Below are 17,913 nucleotides of genomic sequence, written 5' to 3'. Positions count from 1 at the left end.
ACACATCGTGTGCTTAGCACTGACAAGTACCGCCATCGCGCGGAGCACCACGTTCCATTCACGGCGCACTCAAATGCTTGCCCGCATGCTCACCACGCCAGTGAATACCACCTATAATACCCGGAATAAAACTCGTAAACGCTCAGGTAAGAGTTTCAACAATCGCAGGGCGAAAAATAGACCTTTCGCTATTAGACTGTACGAACTATTTTTATTACTTTATTTGGGTGACCAGCAATGCACTCAAAAACATTTGGACGTTGGTCGTTACAGCCTAGAGGACAATAATTTAAAGCATAAAACACACATTAAAAACAACTCTGCATCAAACATGAACTCGTTTGCCACGACCTCACGACAAATTTGTTTCACACTGGAATTCCACCAGAGTTCCCGCACGCAGCACGAAGTTACGTACACACAATGCTCTGGTAAAGAAAAAAATGCAGCAAAATCTTCTATATAAAGTGATTGTTAAACCAACTACAAAAAAAAAACTTTAGTCACGACTGCTACCATCGTGAGTTAGAATTAAAAGCATTTATTTACCGCCGTAGCTACCTAACACACATGAACAAGACTTAAGAACATTTACGGCGGCAGTTAGCTGGCATACACAGGCAGCATTTGAAAAAAATACAAAAGCTTCCGATATTACCTTTCGCCAACCTGAATGTTCGCGTAAGTATCAGTGACCAGCATACTCACTGATCAGTGATCAGTGAATATGCTGTCACGAGAAGGCTATTTTCACAGCAACGTGAGGAAACCACAGCACTGCATCCGAACACTTGTTAAAGGAAAAAAAAAATTTTCTTCTTTCGCAATAAAATCTCTGACCGCTTACGCTAGTTTCAGTTAGACGAACTTGCGCTAGGAGATACGTGTTTGCCACAACAATCACTACCTCCAAACAACTGGCTCTAACTGGCAGCAAAAAGCACACGCTCAAGAAACAGGGTAACACCTAACACTGCAATAAATGTGGCAATGGTGCTGCTAAACGTAACACCATACAAAAACTTTTCTCTCTTTAGCGACAGCCTTACAGCTCTAACGGTCAGCCCAGTACTGTTCCGCCTGCTACGTTGGCAGGCCGGGCCTCTTGTTCCTTCCACGATAGGATGGACTCTCCCTCCGACTGCAAAGACAGGCAAAAACAGAGGCTCATTCCACGAATGCAAGGTTAGGTCAGCTCAGGAGTGTTATGTGTCGAGAGGGAGCGAAGAGAGCAACTGATTGTCTTCGCCCACTGCTTTTTTATTGTTATTTGTTATGTTTTTCCGCCCTCAGCTAAAGCCGGTTTGTCACGATGACGGAGGAAGGAAAAACAGAAATCGGCCTAGCTCCGCTAACCCTGCATGTGCGAAGCGAAAGCTTGGCTTAATCTGGTTAAGTCTTGGTTTCACTTGGTTATTCTTTGATTTAGCTTAAATTATACTATTCATCCAAAGCCAGCCTTTGTCTACGATTGCGGTCGCGCTTCCGGCTTTTTCCAAGCACAACGGCCCGCTCTTACTTAGTCTATGACGCTAGCACCACGTGCTTAGCATCCCTCCAGCGAAGCAGCTCGCCCGGCGATATCCCAGTAGTGGCCTGACGCCGCTTTTCGCCGACGGCTCAAAGCCTTTAGCTACCACACAACACTCGGAGAAGACGGCCCGGGCTCGCTCTCAGCCATGGCCAAGTTCGCATGAACGCGGCGAGTCACGCGGTCAGGCGCGAACCAGCTGCGGAGAGCGCATGCACCGGGACCTTACATGCCCAAGCCAGGAGCGGTGGCGGGCGGCAGCACCGAACGCGGCCCTCTGTGGAGCTCGGCCCGTCGAGTCACGGGCTGCGCAGGTGCAGTCAAATGAAGGTCAAAGCCACTGCGACCGCGAAACCGCTCGACAATATTGGAGAGTTTTAGCAGTCCGTCCGTTCCGTCGCGTACGTAGCTAGCGTGTTGACCGAGACCCGTCTGGACACTTGGGCATTCGTCACGGCAGGGGGATTAGTTCCGCGGGCTTGCCTTCGCCATGTCCGCGCCTCCTCGCCCTTCCGCGCGCGCAGGCGCAGACCGGTCCCAGTCAACCCGGTAACAACGTAACGAACGGGACGGCGGACTGCTACACTCTCTAGTAGGTAGTTTTAGCTGACCGTTCCTGAGGGTACGGAGCGCCATTGGGCATGTGGCGCACTCCGGCCAAACGGCACTACCGCAGCGGGATCTCGCTCCACTTGCCGGGCACGCTAAGCGGACCGTGGCGGCAGCTCGCACTTTCGTGCGGTATTTCCAGATGACTGCCACCAGCGAGGCGAGCGCGCTACTGCGAAGTTTCAGATTTGCTCAGTTGAAGCATGAGCCACGAATCTGTGTCAGCGTTTCCGAATAGGAAAAGGGGTCACACACCTCAACAAGGCTTAGAACGGAAGCGAATAAATGTCGAACGAAGCGCGAGCGTACTTTTACGCAGCGCCCAGACAGAGCCTTGTATTGCGTATGCGAAAGTTGAACGGCTTCTTTTAAATTATTTAAGACGAGTTTATTGTGTCATATTGTATAAAAAAGGGGAAGCAATGCAATAAATACGGTATTTTGCATTGTTTGAGACACCCAAATAGGAATTCCTATATTTCCTTTTGGATGAAGTTTTGGTTTACACCTACACAGGGCACGAACTGTGTCGCGAATTGTTCCCCGTCCAGGGAGAAACGGTTATCGGTTAGCTGAAAGCCTTTGTGCTGCTGACGCTCCGGTTGTGTTGAACGGGTCATCGGGAGCGCAGCTTATTGTTAAAAACGGTCAACTAAAACTCTCGTTTCGACAGGGCTGCCTGCGAGCTCGTCTTTTGGCGCCAATTTATTTACGCGAAGCCCAGTGCACACGCCGTACGCAAGCCAATGCATTGTGAATTTCAGCGCTATAAGAGCTATTTTGATGTTTAAGAAACTCAGTAAACGGCCACTGTGTGTTGAGGATTCTGCAGACGACAGGGGGCACAAAGGTGCACAGGCAGGCAAGCATACCGATTATAGTAGACGGGAAGCAGATGGCGAAAGAGGCACCAAAAACCGAAACTAGAGAATTTGGATGATAAAGCGCATATTTGCACTAGCCACAGCCGCTGTCATGTTGCTAGGGAGAAAATCTCTAAACCGCATGCGCAGAGATTGCTGAATACGTGACAGTTGGGACTACGGCTTGACAACTTAATCAACAGACCTTATTGTTGACTTGAATACGGTTTCGGTTATTCAGGGCCTAGTGAGCGGTGATTTGCATAACTCGTGATTAGGTAGTCAGGGCTACTAAGTTTATTCTGTCTCTAGTTATTCACTGCCCGTGAATACAGACTGAGGAGTTTTTGCCCAAACTAAAAGTGTGTCCTTTTATACGCCCCGCGAACCAGCATCGCGCGCTTTGTTCGCGCTGGTGAGTTTGAGTGAAGGTTTGTGCTGGTGGTGCATAAACTCCAACATCCTTCCTTTGAAGTACAAAGTTGAGACGGAATCAGAAAAACCAAACACCAGGAGACGGTGGCAGTAGGAAACAATCTTTACAAGTGGCTCTTCCGATATTCAAAAGGGCATAACCAAAACAGCAGGACTGTTCAATACATGTACTGCAAAAGTGGTAACTTACAACCAGAAGAAGAAAATGACAGAAAACAGGTTTTTAAGAAATGTTGGCTCCAATCCACGCTGTGAAGGTGGTTGGAAAGCAAAGCCCACAACAATTGCCCATGCGACGTCACTTGAATTCACACGCGTGGCTCTACAAAGACTGAAACCAGACATTCTGTCAGCCGTTACCTGAGATTCGCGGGGGCGGCGTCCCGAACGCAGCACCAGCAGCGTTGGCCACTGCAGGTCTAGAGCGGCGGACGCCTACGCTATAGCCCAGCCGTGCGTCGGGAGAACAAAAACGGAGAGGCGCGTCTATCGAAGGGTGAGACAGCGGAACCTAGCCATCCTGATGTGCTAGCTTGGGGCTGCACCACCGAGCGACACAAGCGCAGACACCGAAACAATTCGGCATGTGAGCTTAGTTATTCCCATTTATACCGATTTAAACTAGTTAGTTTAGTAACTTTGAGAATTGCGAGAAAGCTAAGGGAACTTTTATAATCGCTATTTATCAGACGCAGTTGCTACTTTCGCTTTTTGTAATATCTCTTAAAACACACCTGAATGGGTATTCACCAATTTAGAAAACGGAGTCCCATTCGTGGCAAGCAGTGCGCACAAGGTAGCGGTTCTCTAGTGGCCAGATGTCTGTATGTGGTTTATACGTTTTGTTTTCCCGCCCTGGAAACCAATCCTTAACGTATGTTTGCCGTAAGACCACTTAATTCCGTCGGATGCGGGTTACCCTGGAGGTGCTGTCGAACAAGTTAATCAAGCCGTCCGAAGGCACCGCGCAGAGGACACGAAGCTGCACCAAAACAGGCCCAAAACCGCCGTCACTAAAGCAGACGACAAAGCCGTACCGCCGACGCCGCCACCGGCGAGCAGGCACTTCTGCGAGGTGAACGCTGGGTAAATTCGCTGGAACATCTACAGGTTGCTCCGTGAGTGATGACCCCCCCCCCCTTTCCCCGCCGCCGCCTCCGCCGCCTTGGGAGTTATTGTCCCGCACGCCGCGAAAGAACCATTGGCTGGTAGAGCTAGAAAGCTATGCTTTAAAAAACATGACTGAGATTGGAAATATGCAATACCTGGGAACTTGTGGCTAAAGGATTCCGTGTCTTTCCCAGAGAAAAGAGCTTCCCCCGGCCGTCGACAGAGCGGTTGCGCACGAGGGAGCTGAGGCAGCGTGGGTCGACGTCCTTTGCGCCACCCGTGAGCAGGGTGACCACGAAGCCAACCACGACCGTCACCATCCATCCAAACCCGTAGTACCACATATACGACAGCCGATGCAGGGGCAAGACATAGCTGCATTGCCAACAAAGACAGAAAACAAAACGCTCACCCTATTCGTGTTTACGTAAAATGCTCAAAACATCGGGACTGCCTGCGGACCTTGAAAATCACCGTCCATTTAGATGCCGCACGATGTTGCTAGTAGCTGAAAGGTGAAACCCAGCTCCAAAATTAGTTCTCCTAGTAATTATACATTGAAAATCTGTATCAGCGACAACGTAACGCCACAAAACGACAAGGAGGGGACAAACAGAAAATAGTTAATATGAATAGCAGAGCACAAAAGCTACATAATAGACAACGCACCTTCATGTTCATCTAAGTAGCCGTGCTACAGAGGGTTCAAACGCCCGCCGAATCTGCCATTTCAAGATATTATTTTGGGTTACAGAAAAGCTGACAAGTACGGATAGAATCCTTAAGGTCTGGTTTTGCCCATTGCTACATTGGCGAAGGTGTCCCTGGACCGACGTCTGTCGATACCGTGGTAGCGTGGTGAACGAGCGGCGAGCAGAAGAGCTGCCTCATTTCGAACCACTAAGAGCCGAGAGCAAATATTTCCCTTGTTTAATATACGGCTAGGCGAGAGAAGCGATGATACAGGAATAGCACTTTGGCGTGCTTAAATCATGACTCAGGCGGAGCCACATCTCCCTCTGATGCCGACTACGTTCTGACTCGGCTCGCCAAGGACAATAACTTATAGGTTGTATTCGCTGGCGAGGCACGCATGCAGGCAACCTTGTGAGTGCGCCGTTACTAGTTACGTCGGGCTCCGCGGGTTGGCGGTACTTGCCCGTGCTAAGCACATGATGTGTTGGGCGTTCCAAACTCTACCCCACTGAACGCGAAGTAATGCCTCGCCTCCAATGTGAGTGCGATTAGTAACATCTCTGTTGGCACCACGGTTTACAATCAGGTAAACGGAGCATTCGACACACGCCGGTGGTGTTCTTTTTTTTTCGTTCGGCGTGCGGGCGCAGTGGCACAAGACGCGCCATGTCCGTGGCGCTTCGGCCATGTCCATGGCCGTTTCCAGTGTTGCCAAACGAAGAAATTGACAGTTAAACTTTTCAGTGAATACCATCTATACACAAAAGTGTCAATGGTCCACAACCTTCCAGCGCTTTGCTCACTTCACGAAAAAATACACACACACACAAGAACACCTTCCACGGGACTCGTGATGCGCTCTCGGAAGTGCGCGTATGCTTTTCCTGAGAGAGGGAGGGAAAGGATGGTGTGAACGGACGCCAGAGTCCAACACACACAAACAAAAGCACTCTTGCAGAGCAGGTGACGTTGAGTCAGCCGCCACCACTGTCAACGGCCGTTCGAGAGGGTTCTGGCCGCGCTGTATTTTCGAAGTCACATGATCGCTGCAAGTGTCTTCCTCCTCCCAGCATCAGTGCTAAGTGGGAAACTATATCGGGGTGCTGTCGAGCTGTGGGCTGTTCAAAACTGCGCACCGCAACACGCGCGCACACAGTCGATTCCTTACAGCCTTTAGACCCAGGTCTGCCAAAACAGTGCCGCCTCACTCAGCAATTAAACAACGAGTAAAACAAGAGCATTTTAGCAGGGTTTTGATATTAATTTCTTTCGCCATTTAATACCTCCCCTTAGCTGGCAGCTATCAGCTGTCACGTTTGTGCTATTGCAGACTGCATGCATCCAAACAAATAATTTTTAGTTGTCACTTTCATTTTACTGACAAAGGTGGTGACTCTAATGTAGCGAAAATTTTGTAATTCAGAGAATACATTACTAGATGGACTGGTAATGGTAATACCGAAGCACAGTAGGAACACAAAAAAGGCTATTTAGTAGAGCAACATTGCGGAGAACGCTAACTCCGAGTGCGCTCGCGTATTTCTTATGGGTTTGGTATTCTCTAATCTTTCTTATTCGTCAAGCTTACCGCATTCATTATACTGCGCCTGGAAAGTTCAAGGTTGTGTATAAATGTGCTCCCATTTCAAGCTGCAAGAACAGTCGTTGATGTGCTTGCCAGTTACAAGGACCATAATTGCCATGATGAAACAAAAGCTTGTCATGTTATAAGAATAAAAGACATTGGGCATCCGTATTTATTAAAAAAATGCAGGGCGTCTCCGGGGAAATTCATTGTGACGCGACCACTCTGCAGTGAGGGAAACGCGTTCTGAAATCAATCATTTAACATGAGATGGTGGGCATATTTTGAGAGCGGAAACTCTGCTGGGAATTTTCTGTTGCGGCGTGCAACACTTTGTTCTTTTCACCGTTAACTGAGAAATTCATCGGGCGCTCAAGTGTCCGAAATGATTCGAAGGCGAAAGCCAGCGATTATCGAAGACTTCTTCACTGCTACATCGATCGTGTTTGCGTAGCCGTCACCTTCCGCTGTCATGACGCGGCAGGCATCCGGGTAATTCTTGTTCCACCGCGGCACGGTACCGCGGTAGTGCTGTAGTTACCACACTTGGCAGCGACTATTGGCGACCCGGGTTCAGATCCCATTCGAACCCAAATAAGTGCCCATGGATATTTTATTTACTTATTTTCTTTTTACAGCGGCCGTAATTTGGTCTCATCAGAGTAGTCGCCAGCAACTACGGTCACTTTTCGCGCTTAATAAGACATGTCAGGCTAGCTCTTTAAGAAGGGTGCTGAAGTTTTATAGACCTGTGCGGAATCATCGTCTTTCAATTTCACATATTTTTCTGATAAAAAAAGGTATAGAAAACCTCTCTTTTTCACGCCCTTCGCAATTTCATGAAAACTTACATTTCTAGCTTCAAATTCGTAAGCGCAAGAGGGGTGGCGCTATTTTATGGTGATAAGTCGATTTACAAATATCTATGGTGATAAGACTTGTGACAGCAAGAAGCCCAGAAGCTTGTTATGTACGTGATATTATGAAAGTGGGTTCTTGGAAGTAGGAACTTGGGTCGCTAAGCTGCAGGTTTCCTGTTCTAGCCAAATACAGGCCCAACCCAAGGTTGATTGTGCGAGTTACCTACGGAAGTCATGGCGATGTCTTTACAAAGGTGACACTGTCTATAAGCGGCGACTGCTGAGTTTTAGTTATTGCAGAGTGCTATCTGTAACATGCAGTCAACATATTCACTGCCCTTTTCGTGTATGCGGCATTTTTGCTGAAAGTGATTTCGTGCATCATACGATATATTTAGAAATGCAGTAATTTTAAACATCTTTAAACGGGTATTTTTAAAAAGACGGTAATTTTACCTTTTTTAAAACCCGGTTGCTCTACGCAGACTGTCTCCGCCAGCTCGGCAAAGAACGTAATAAAAATTGCTCGGTAACGGAAGCATTGCTTTCTCTCCAACAACACTGTACTTAAAGGAGCCATGCAGACAAAATACAAGTTTGTCTTATTCGAAAGATTTCGTGTTTCATGGTGCCCCCAGCGCTTGTCCGGCAGCAAACGATGTCGTATTCACTGAGAAATTAATCAATTTAGGTTAAAATTTTGATTCTCCCTCCAAATCGCGTGTTTCCACGACGTATGCCATAAAGTCTTGAGGGTTGGTATAAAGCGAACTTCCAGTGCGTCATTAGGTGCTGCAAACTTGCTTACCGTAAATCAGTCCTCCTAGAGGGCACTACTATACGGAGCCACAGACCGCTGCCCGCCGTTGCTTTGCTTTTGACCGTATTTGAACCTGACTTGTTTTTGTTACGGTAGAAGGTAATCGTTGCGTGAAACGTGGGGCATGCTCGACAAACAGGGTCACGTAAAACAACGCCGCTTACGCCCGTCGGCCAGTGTCGTGTAAGACACCTCCAAAGCCGCGGGCTTCTGTGCAGCTTAACACAAGCATAGTGCGTCCAGTACCAACAGCAGTGCGGACCGGTTCTTCGATGTTTACGTGTGTTCTCGTAACTTTCATTGTTTACCCCACATTATTATTGCTGTAAAATAAATATGCATAACATTTACCCGCAAATAGCTTGTTCGGCAAGCGTATAAGCCCTGCCTATTTTGCGTTTGCTCTCGCCGGCCTGAGCCAATCGCACAGCTGGGCATGTGACATCAGGTAGTGGATCGCCTGGCCATTCCCTTTATTCCTAATTATATAGCTTATTTTAGCGAAGTGTGCATTAAAATTGGTGTCAGTATGGTTCTAACGAGGCAATCTTTCAAATGCACCAAACTTGTGTTTTGTCTGCATGGTCCCTTTAGGAATAAACTACATATTCTCTAGAATTAGGCAAATTTATGTTGCCTTCGTGATTTTTTAACAGCCCTAGTCAAGAAACTATACTTCGCATACCTGGCTAGATAAACAGAGTTTTGGCTGCTACTCACGTCTCTCCAATGATGACGTCAGTAGTAGTAGACACATTGCCGGACAACTGACTCTGAGCGAGGATGGTAGGAACAGTTGCAGTCACATTGTTCAAGATGTCAGACACAGCCGGCGTCGTCAAGGCGCTTGCGGCAGCCGACGACAGTTGGCAGCCATCGTCAAGCAGGGGCAGGAGGTGGGGCTTCAGCCCATACGCCATGGCACCTATCCCTACCCAGAATCCCATTACCAGGCCCGCAATAAGCCCTGACAGCGCAGCCTGCAAAGTAATTACGAAAGTGTAGCATTCAGTACAACAGAAGACATGTTTCTATTCATGCACGGCACACATGCCCATCAATGTTTAGTGCATATAACTCAGGAAAAGAAATGGCCGACGATTCCGATTTTCCCTAGTGCAAAATTTGTGCGCAGGGTGAACTGCAGTCTTCTGGGTGAAGGCGCATACCTGCTGCGTCTCACGAAGCGATGGCCGTATCTGCGAACGCACGAATACGCGCGACATACTCTGGCGTTGTCTCGTAAAGCGTCGCCGCGCGAGATCATGTTTCGCGACACTTTTGCCGTACTTTCCTCCATCGCTTTCCTGGTCCTTCTATCTCGTCTGTTTTCGGTGTACTCGTTCACTCAGTTACAACGAGGGACGACTGCGCCGTCAAACCACAGGAGCGGGCGCTCAAGTGCTGCGCACCAACATCAAAAGGAGTACAGACACAAAATTTTCGTGTTAAGTTTTTTTCGCTGCTATGGGTGCCGACCAGCCCACTAATCATAGAACGGCACATCAGATGGTAGATAGCAGTGTAAATAATTATTTACCGCCTCGTTTATTTGTGTCAGTTTCGGTTTCGTCTAAACAAATATCGTGGTGGCCACATGACCGGAGGGCGCTCGTGATTTCACATTTCTCTTCGTACCACTGGCGCCGTGGACGCGCGCGCGATCGAGCGCCCAGACCCATAGAGTTTCTTAGTATGTATAGTAGGGAGGAAGCTGCGCCTTGTAAGCCATGTCGTCGGGGGGGTTCATGGGAAGACCCCCATTTTTGGCTTGGGCTTGGCATGACAATTGGAGTCTTAAGCGGTTTTTAGGATTTGCTTTCTTCCCTATGAATTAACACGTTTACGAGCTACAAGGTAGCCGAAATCCTCCCTGTTCTGTGGTATCCGTGCTCGGTGAAACAACAGGCAGTACGTGATCGCACCTGACGTTGCTCATGCCGCAGACAAAGGACGCATGACTGAGCGGGTAATATTCCGCCGCGAAATTTCTAGCCGACGAAAAGAAGAAACAAAACGTACTTCGACGAAGACAAGATACTACCACGGGGATACGACAGATACGGGCGCTTGTATGCGTCCTACCTTGTCATCGTGCATGACTGTTTAACGCCACGTTTTCCTTTTTCTTGCTAAACTAGTTGGTGGTCGGTGCACCGGTTAACCACAAAGGCAACGTTTTCATAGACACGCTCAAAAAACTTTCCAAACTCTTCAAGCAACTTATTATTTGCAATAATGGTAACATTAATAAAATCAAAGTATCTATGAGTTTTCCCCCAAATATTAACCTTGTTCGTAACTACAACCTTGGCCTGCGGAATAGCAGGCACGACCGTTCCGGCAAAAATACGCTTTACTTCCTTTTTCCTTAGTTTTAAAACAGCCTATTTTACTTTTCCACTGACATAATTGCACACTATTCTTCGCGTTTTTGTGGCGCTTTGTTGAAATTTGCGGTCACTAAAACGTTTCAATACAAGGCAAAGATGAAACTAAGGCGAGCGCAATGTATAATGGCGGCCCATGACGACACAGACGACCTTGATGTGAGCCGCATAGACGCTAGCGCCAGATTCTTCTCTAGTGTATATTGTAAGAAACGCTATGGCCCAGACGGACTGTGGCCCCGGGCTGGGCAGCATGACGTCATTCCCAAACCCGTGAAGTCATACACACGGTGGAACAGTGCCCGCCAACCCCAGCCACTGCGTTGGTCACGTGACAGGAGCCCTTGCGTCGGCAGTTCGGGGCCAGGAGAAAATGGCATCATGCTGACGCCGATTGCGAAAGGGCATCTGTTCTGAGCTTCCTCGCGCGCGCAAAAAACAAAATGGATTTAAAATATGTTATACTGAAGGTTACTGTTGAAACATGCTGGAAAATATCTCCGTATATAAAGGAAGCCTTTTACATAGTTATCTCAGTATGATACGAAGAAATCCCAGATAAAGAGGACCACCACAACAAGAGACGTGGAAAGACGACGACTACGAAAACGGGATGCAAGGCATGCGGGGCCAAGGTGATGCATCCAGCTACGGCGCCGGAAACTGCAGACCAAAGCACGAGCTTGCGCCGGCCGCTGGGCATTGGAAGCTGCCAGCTACAGCGGCCTGCGGGAGAGGCGATCCCGTGAAAAAAGATCTCAACTAACTTGAAACTTGGGGAGGGGCGAAGCACGCAGTGTATAAGTGTATTCATGGCGCCTTGGCGTTTCTTCCCACGGAGATGAAACCATCAACACTTTGCTGTAAAAGTGTCGTGTCTTAGAAGCACGAAGCGTTGTAGTGCGAGGCGCTGGAAAACGAGTGTCCCGGTGTGTTCTTTACCTCCCATGCCACGATCGCTCGCATCGCACTGAATAACGAAACCCTTTAAAAGTCGGGGGCCATAAGAACTGGCTCCTCGCTCAAGGCTCGTTTAGGTGTTTGAAACGCGTCTTCCCGCTTTGTGTCCCATACCACCTTTACTGGCTCTGTCTTTCTAAGAGCGTCAGTTAAATGACTAGCCAGTGTGGAGTAATATTTCACATGTCTAGCCATATCCAGTGAAACCTAAATAAGCCCTTATCTCGGACTTAGTGGTTGGTCGGCGATAGTAGGAGACACAACAGTGTGCCTCCTAGAGAGCACGTCACGCACTTGGGTGGTGTCATGGCCGGCGGGGGTGAATTGCTTGCGGTAGTGCCTGAGAGATCGGGTGGCCGCCCTTTCTTAGGTATGTAAGAGCGCCACTTGAAAAGAATGTCCTCTGTAAGTGCCGCCCTAGCATGAGCCCTTGTGGATCAGAACCTGAAGGCCACGTGGCAGTCCTGGAGGTAACGGGTAGTCATTGGTAGGGATGTGGCTGCGGACTCGAGCTCTAGCACATCGCTGGTTGGTGGCACCGGCTTCAAAAAGGTCCAAGTTGGGGTCGTGATGAGGCAAAACTGGGTGGGATCGGGTGGAAATAACATCCTTCGCCAGGGCGCGCGCAGCCCTTTTGAAGGAGTTAAGGCAGTGCCCTGGCACCGTCTACACGAATTTGTTTTCCCTGTTGTACGATGTAGCCTACGGGCAAGCATCTTGATGGAAGTACAGATAGAATTCTGGTAAGGCACCCGGCATATATAATACGTGGAATGCCTCCTGGCTCGCTCTGAACATAGTTGCATGAGGCTGGTTGGTAGGCGAGTGAGAAATTTGAAGTTGTCAGACAGCGTGTAATATCGCTTCGAGTTGGAGGGGGGTAGACGAAGGCGCTGTTCAATATTCTTGTTGACAGGTGCACGAAATGTCGAGTGGATGGCCGCTATTCCAGCAATTTTCGTGAGTGGGTCCCATTTGGCATCGGTATAAACAGCGCTATGCAGAAACCGCTCGGTCATTTGAGCCGTGCGTCTATGTTTGTTAGTATGGCGAATGTAAGACCGGTGACTAGAAGTTGCTGTGAGTTAACGACAATAAAGTCGTCCCATGGTGGAAGCGACAAAGGGATGGGATGCTGTGGTGCAGCGTATTGTGGCATTTGCGCAAGTAGAGCACGCCCGGCGAGAGTGGATTCTCATCGGAGGTCACGGCCTTCCTGACGGGTTCGAATAATTTCTGTGAGAGGTGTGAGTCGGGCGTATTTCTATAGCTGCTCGAGTTTGGCATGTTTGAGAAGGCCAGTGATGACTCGAAGGCTCTCACGATGTAGCACCTCCAGCTGCTGTAACTGAACCTTAGTGAAGTCGAAGCATACGGCCCCATATGTCACTTTGCTCGTGAAGACAGCCTGGGTTGATGCCATGTTGATGCCATGAATTCTTTATTTGATAAAGTCACACACTGCAGCCGCCATCCTCAGGGACAGGGATGCCATGAACTTTAATCCACTTTTCGCGGGACGGCTTAAGGTGTTCATAAAAACTGGGATTAGCGCTTTAAAGAACAGGACACACGTAAGAGAAAATGGACAGGACTGGCGCTACTTCAACTGATTTATTGACAAGCTACATCTTCGCATTTATACAATGACAGACTCGATCATGCGCAGCGAGAACTATTTGAAGGACAACTCCCAACCAATCATCGCAACAAATACAAAGATAACCGCAGCCATAAACACTAAGTCATACAAGATAAAAAATCCAACTCAGAGGAAAAAAGGGCAACGGAAGTGTCACTGACACAATCAGTACCAAATTTCTTGATGTAAAACGCCTCCAATATTTCACGCGCGTTTGCATCGTGGCTTCTGCCCAAAATCTTAATCTCACTTAGCCGTGCGACACAATCCTTACAGTTAGCGCAATGCGCAGGCAAGTGCGCTGTCCCCCCATTCTTAATTGCCAATTCATGTTCCCGTGCTCGATCATTAATACACCGGCCCGTCTGGCCGATATAGGCCTTCCCGCACGACAGCGGAATCTTGTACACCACGCCGGTGCAGCACTTCACAAAAGGCCTAGCGTGCTTCTTGTTGCAAGCTCGCTTCTGCGCGGCCGAAATGCGAGGGCAGAGGGCAGAGAGCTTCCTGGGAGCGGAAAAGACCACAGGGATGCCGTGTTTCGTTGCCACCTTCTTCATGTGGTGGGAAACCTTGTGCACGTAAGGCACCACTTCAGGCCTCACTGTCTTGCGCACCACATCCGCCCTTTCCTTTCTTCCGCCCCTTTTTATCTTCTGCAACAAGGACTCAGCAACCGCTGTAATAACCGAGCACGGAAAACCTGCTAAAATCAATCTTTCCACCTGTTTTTGGAAGGATTGGTGCATTTTATGAAAACACGACCTCGTGAGTGCAGACTCTAGGCATAGACCTGCAACTGCGCGCTTAACTGTCTTGGGGTGTGACGAGCTGAACGGCATCAGAGCTTTTTTAGCCCTAGGCGAAAACCACCAACAGGTGTGGCCCTTCTGAAATTCTAAGTTAAGATCTAGAAACTGTAACACACCGTTTAACGGTAGTTCGTGTGTGAACTTTAAGCCTTTTCCATGTATTCGAAAGGTGGATAAAACTTGGTTAATAGCTTGTGCACGCGCTGTTAATTCTAAATCGTTAAATAAGACCAAAAAGTCGTCGACATATCTAAAAACTTTACAGACCATTCCTCCTTCAAAGGCACTTTCCAACGACCTATCAACAAAGGCTAAAAAAATATTACATAAAACAGGAGCAACACACGAACCTATACAAATGCCTTGTCGCTGAAGGTAAAGAATACCTTCATCACTTTTGACGACGGCTTTTACCTTCAGCGACAAGGCATTTGTATAGGTTCGTGTGTTGCTCCTGTTTTATGTAATATTTTTTAGCCTTTGTTGATAGGGCGTTGGAAAGTGCCTTTGAAGGAGGAATGGTCTGTAAAGTTTTTAGATATGTCGACGACTTTTTGGTCTTATTTAACGATTTAGAATTAACAGCGCGTGCACAAGCTATTAACCAAGTTTTATCCACCTTTCGAATACATGGAAAAGGCTTAAAGTTCACACACGAACTACCGTTAAACGGTGTGTTACAGTTTCTAGATCTTAACTTAGAATTTCAGAATGGCCACACCTGTTGGTGTTTTTCGCCTAGGGCTAAAAAAGCTCTGATGCCGTTCAGCTCGTCACACTCCAAGACAGTTAAGCGCGCAATTGCAGGTCTATGCCTAGAGTCTGCACTCACGAGGTCGTGTTTTCATAAAATGCACCAATCCTTCCAAAAACAGGTGGAAAGATTGATTTTAGCAGGTTTTCCGTGCTCGGTTATTACAGCGGTTGCTGAGTCCTTGTTGCAGAAGATAAAAAGGGGCGGAAGAAAGGAAAGGGCGGATGTGGTGCGCAAGACAGTAAGGCCTGAAGTGGTGCCTTATGTGCACAAGGTTTCCCACCACATGAAGAAGGTGGCAACGAAACACGGCATCCCTGTGGTCTTTTCCGCTCCCAGGAAGCTCTCTGCCCTCTGCCCTCGCATTTCGGCCGCGCAGAAGCGAGCTTGCAACAAGAAGCACGCTAGGCCTTTTGTGAAGTGCTGCACCGGCGTGGTATACAAGATTCCGCTGTCGTGCGGGAAGTCCTATATCGGCCAGACGGGCCGGTGTATTAATGATCGAGCACGGGAACATGAATTGGCAATTAATAATGGGGGGACAGCGCACTTGCCTGCGCATTGCGCTAACTGTAAGGATTGTGTCGCACGGCTAAGTAAGATTAAGATTTTGGGCAGAAGCCACGATGCAAACGCGCGTGAAATATTGGAGGCGTTTTACATCAAGAAATTTGATACTGATTGTGTCAGTGACACTTCCGTTGCCCTTTTTTCCTCTGAGTTGGATTTTTTATCTTGTATGACTTAGTGTTTATGGCTGCGGTTATCTTTGTATTTGTTGCGATGATTGGTTGGGAGTTGCCCTTAAAATAGTTCTCGCTGCGCATGATCGAGTCTGTCATTGTATAAATGCGAAGATGTAGCTTGTCAATAAATCAGTTGAAGTAGCGCCAGTCCTGTCCATTTTCTCTTACGTGTGTCCTGTTCTTTAAAGCGCTAATCCCAGTTTTTATGATCATGAACCAACTAGCCCAGCAACAAGTTTTACTAGGCTTAAGGTGTGATCGTGCAAACTGAAAAGTGTAGGCTTTCTTCTGTTGCTGTGTGCCACCAAGCACCACATAGGTAATTTGGTCAGGCAAAGGCTGCATCCCAGTATGTTGGAGGGTGTCGGCGAGAGTATCAAGTGCATTTTGCATGTATACCGCCACTTGCTGCTGGGTTAGGTCTGTCTTACGGGGGTCAATCCGAGTCGTAATATCGTCGGCATAGGCAGTGCTTTGAATGTGCGGCATTTGTCGGAGTTTCTTGGCAATTTTTGACATGACAAGATTAAATAGAGGGAGATAAAATAGCGCCCTGGGGTACACCTCGGTGGTTGTGGAAGATGCGGGGGTGCTCTTTACACGTATGTAGTTCGAACGTTCGGTTACATAGAAAGTTCTTGACAAAATTGGTGAGTCTATGACCGATGTTCTATGACCGATGCAGGCTCTCATTATCGCAATTATGAATGCGTGGGAAACTGTGTCGAACGCTTCCTTGAGGTCAATAGTAACAATGACTCCTAAAGCTGTCTTAATATTCTTTCTCCACGTTTTCCCTGACATTAATCGTAATAAGAGCATGCTGTCACGAGTGGTGAGACCGGGCCGGAACCCAGTTTGTGTGGGTTGTAAATGGCCTCGTTCGCTGTCTCGAGTAGGTAGGTGAGACATGTAAGTGTCATGCACTCCATCAGCTTGCAAAGAGTGGATGTGATTGAAATCGGACGAAGATTGGAAATGGAAGTAGGAGGCTTTTTAGGCTTTGGTATTGGGTGTGCAACGGAGTGCTTCCTTTCCACAGGGAGTATGCCAGATTCCCATAATGTGTTAATTTCCGTTAAAAACTGTTCTTTCGATTTCTCATCAAGGTTGCGGAGCATTTGCCAAATAATTTTGTCCTTCCCGCAGGGCTCTTGAGATTAACAGCCTCAAGCGCCATGTGCAGTTCTTGAATGGTGAAAAATCTGTCCTCAGGCTTCAGCTAATCACCGTAGGTTGGGGCGTAGATAGTCGAGTCCTATACGTTATCGGGAGGGGGGGGGGAGAGAATGTTTGGGCTGCAACTCGTTCGAATTCGTCTTCTTCTATAGACTGAGCAAGCAGGATGTTTTGCGTGGTGTTTAGGGATTTAGTTGTACAAAAGAGAGCTTTGTATGTGCGCCACAGCTTATAGGAACCGGTTCGTTCATTGTAGCTTGCGCAGTGGTCAAGCCAACGAGTTCTTCTAACGTGCTTGGCGTACCGTCTAGCTTGCGCTGTTTTGTTGTGAACTTTGAGTAAGTCTTTGAATCGTTTTCCATTGCTGAGATATTGAAGGTGGAGGGTCTCGCGGGTCGACCAAAGGTTGATCTGGTGTTTGTCAGGTGTCGGAATGGCGTCCGGGACGTCGAAAAGTGTGGTGGCATGCTTGACTGCGCGATCTATTTTAGTGGCTAACGTTGAAGTCTGCTCGTATTCCGCAATGAGGGAGCGAAACCTTTCCCAGTCTACCACTGTGCGACGCAATTTGCAAGTCTTCCAATGTGATCCAATAGGGTAGTGATCGGAACCCATAGGGTCTGTACCACAGCGCCATTCGCGAACTACACTGTTTGAGGCCCACGTGAGATCGAGTATAGTGTCCGTCTGATTTGCGTGAAGGCCGTGAGGGGTGAGGTAATCGAGGTCGTTCTGAAGTTTCAGCCCTTCTCTTGTAGCGTTATGGACAAGTGCTTGGCCGCAAAGGTCTGTTGTATTGTGGTGCCAAGCCAGGTGTTTGGCGTTGAAATCTCCAACGAAGAGGAGTTTGTCATGCGGGTATTGCTTGAGTAAATTAGGTAGCCAAGAATAATCAATGCCAGTACTAGCTCAATAATTTTT

The 17,913-nt window shown here is 48.1% G+C and overlaps 1 protein-coding gene across 3 annotated transcripts in view; it reads right to left on the bottom strand.

The window, feature by feature from the left end:
• Positions 1-200: 200 nt before the first annotated feature.
• The window catches only part of LOC144169746 (putative sodium-dependent multivitamin transporter), an 88,945-nt gene continuing 71,232 nt past the window's right edge, over positions 201-17,913 (bottom strand). For 2 of the 3 annotated variants that reach the window (XM_077699070.1, XM_077699071.1), the window contains 3 exons: positions 9,230-9,489; positions 4,704-4,923; positions 201-1,141 (listed from right to left, as the gene is read on the bottom strand). In XM_077699070.1, coding sequence (XP_077555196.1) covers positions 1,061-1,141; positions 4,704-4,923; positions 9,230-9,489 — 561 coding nt within the window. In that variant the 3' untranslated portion in view covers positions 201-1,060. The remainder of the gene's footprint in view (positions 1,142-4,703; positions 4,924-9,229; positions 9,490-17,913) is intronic. The other variant, XM_077699072.1, reaches the window with a different exon arrangement.

This window comes from Haemaphysalis longicornis, unplaced genomic scaffold, assembly GCF_048455015.1.
Source record: "Haemaphysalis longicornis isolate Haplotype H1 unplaced genomic scaffold, Haemaphysalis longicornis Haplotype H1 scaffold_2, whole genome shotgun sequence".
Taxonomy (NCBI): domain Eukaryota; kingdom Metazoa; phylum Arthropoda; class Arachnida; order Ixodida; family Ixodidae; genus Haemaphysalis; species Haemaphysalis longicornis.
This window is presented reverse-complemented; position numbering and strand designations above follow the sequence as displayed.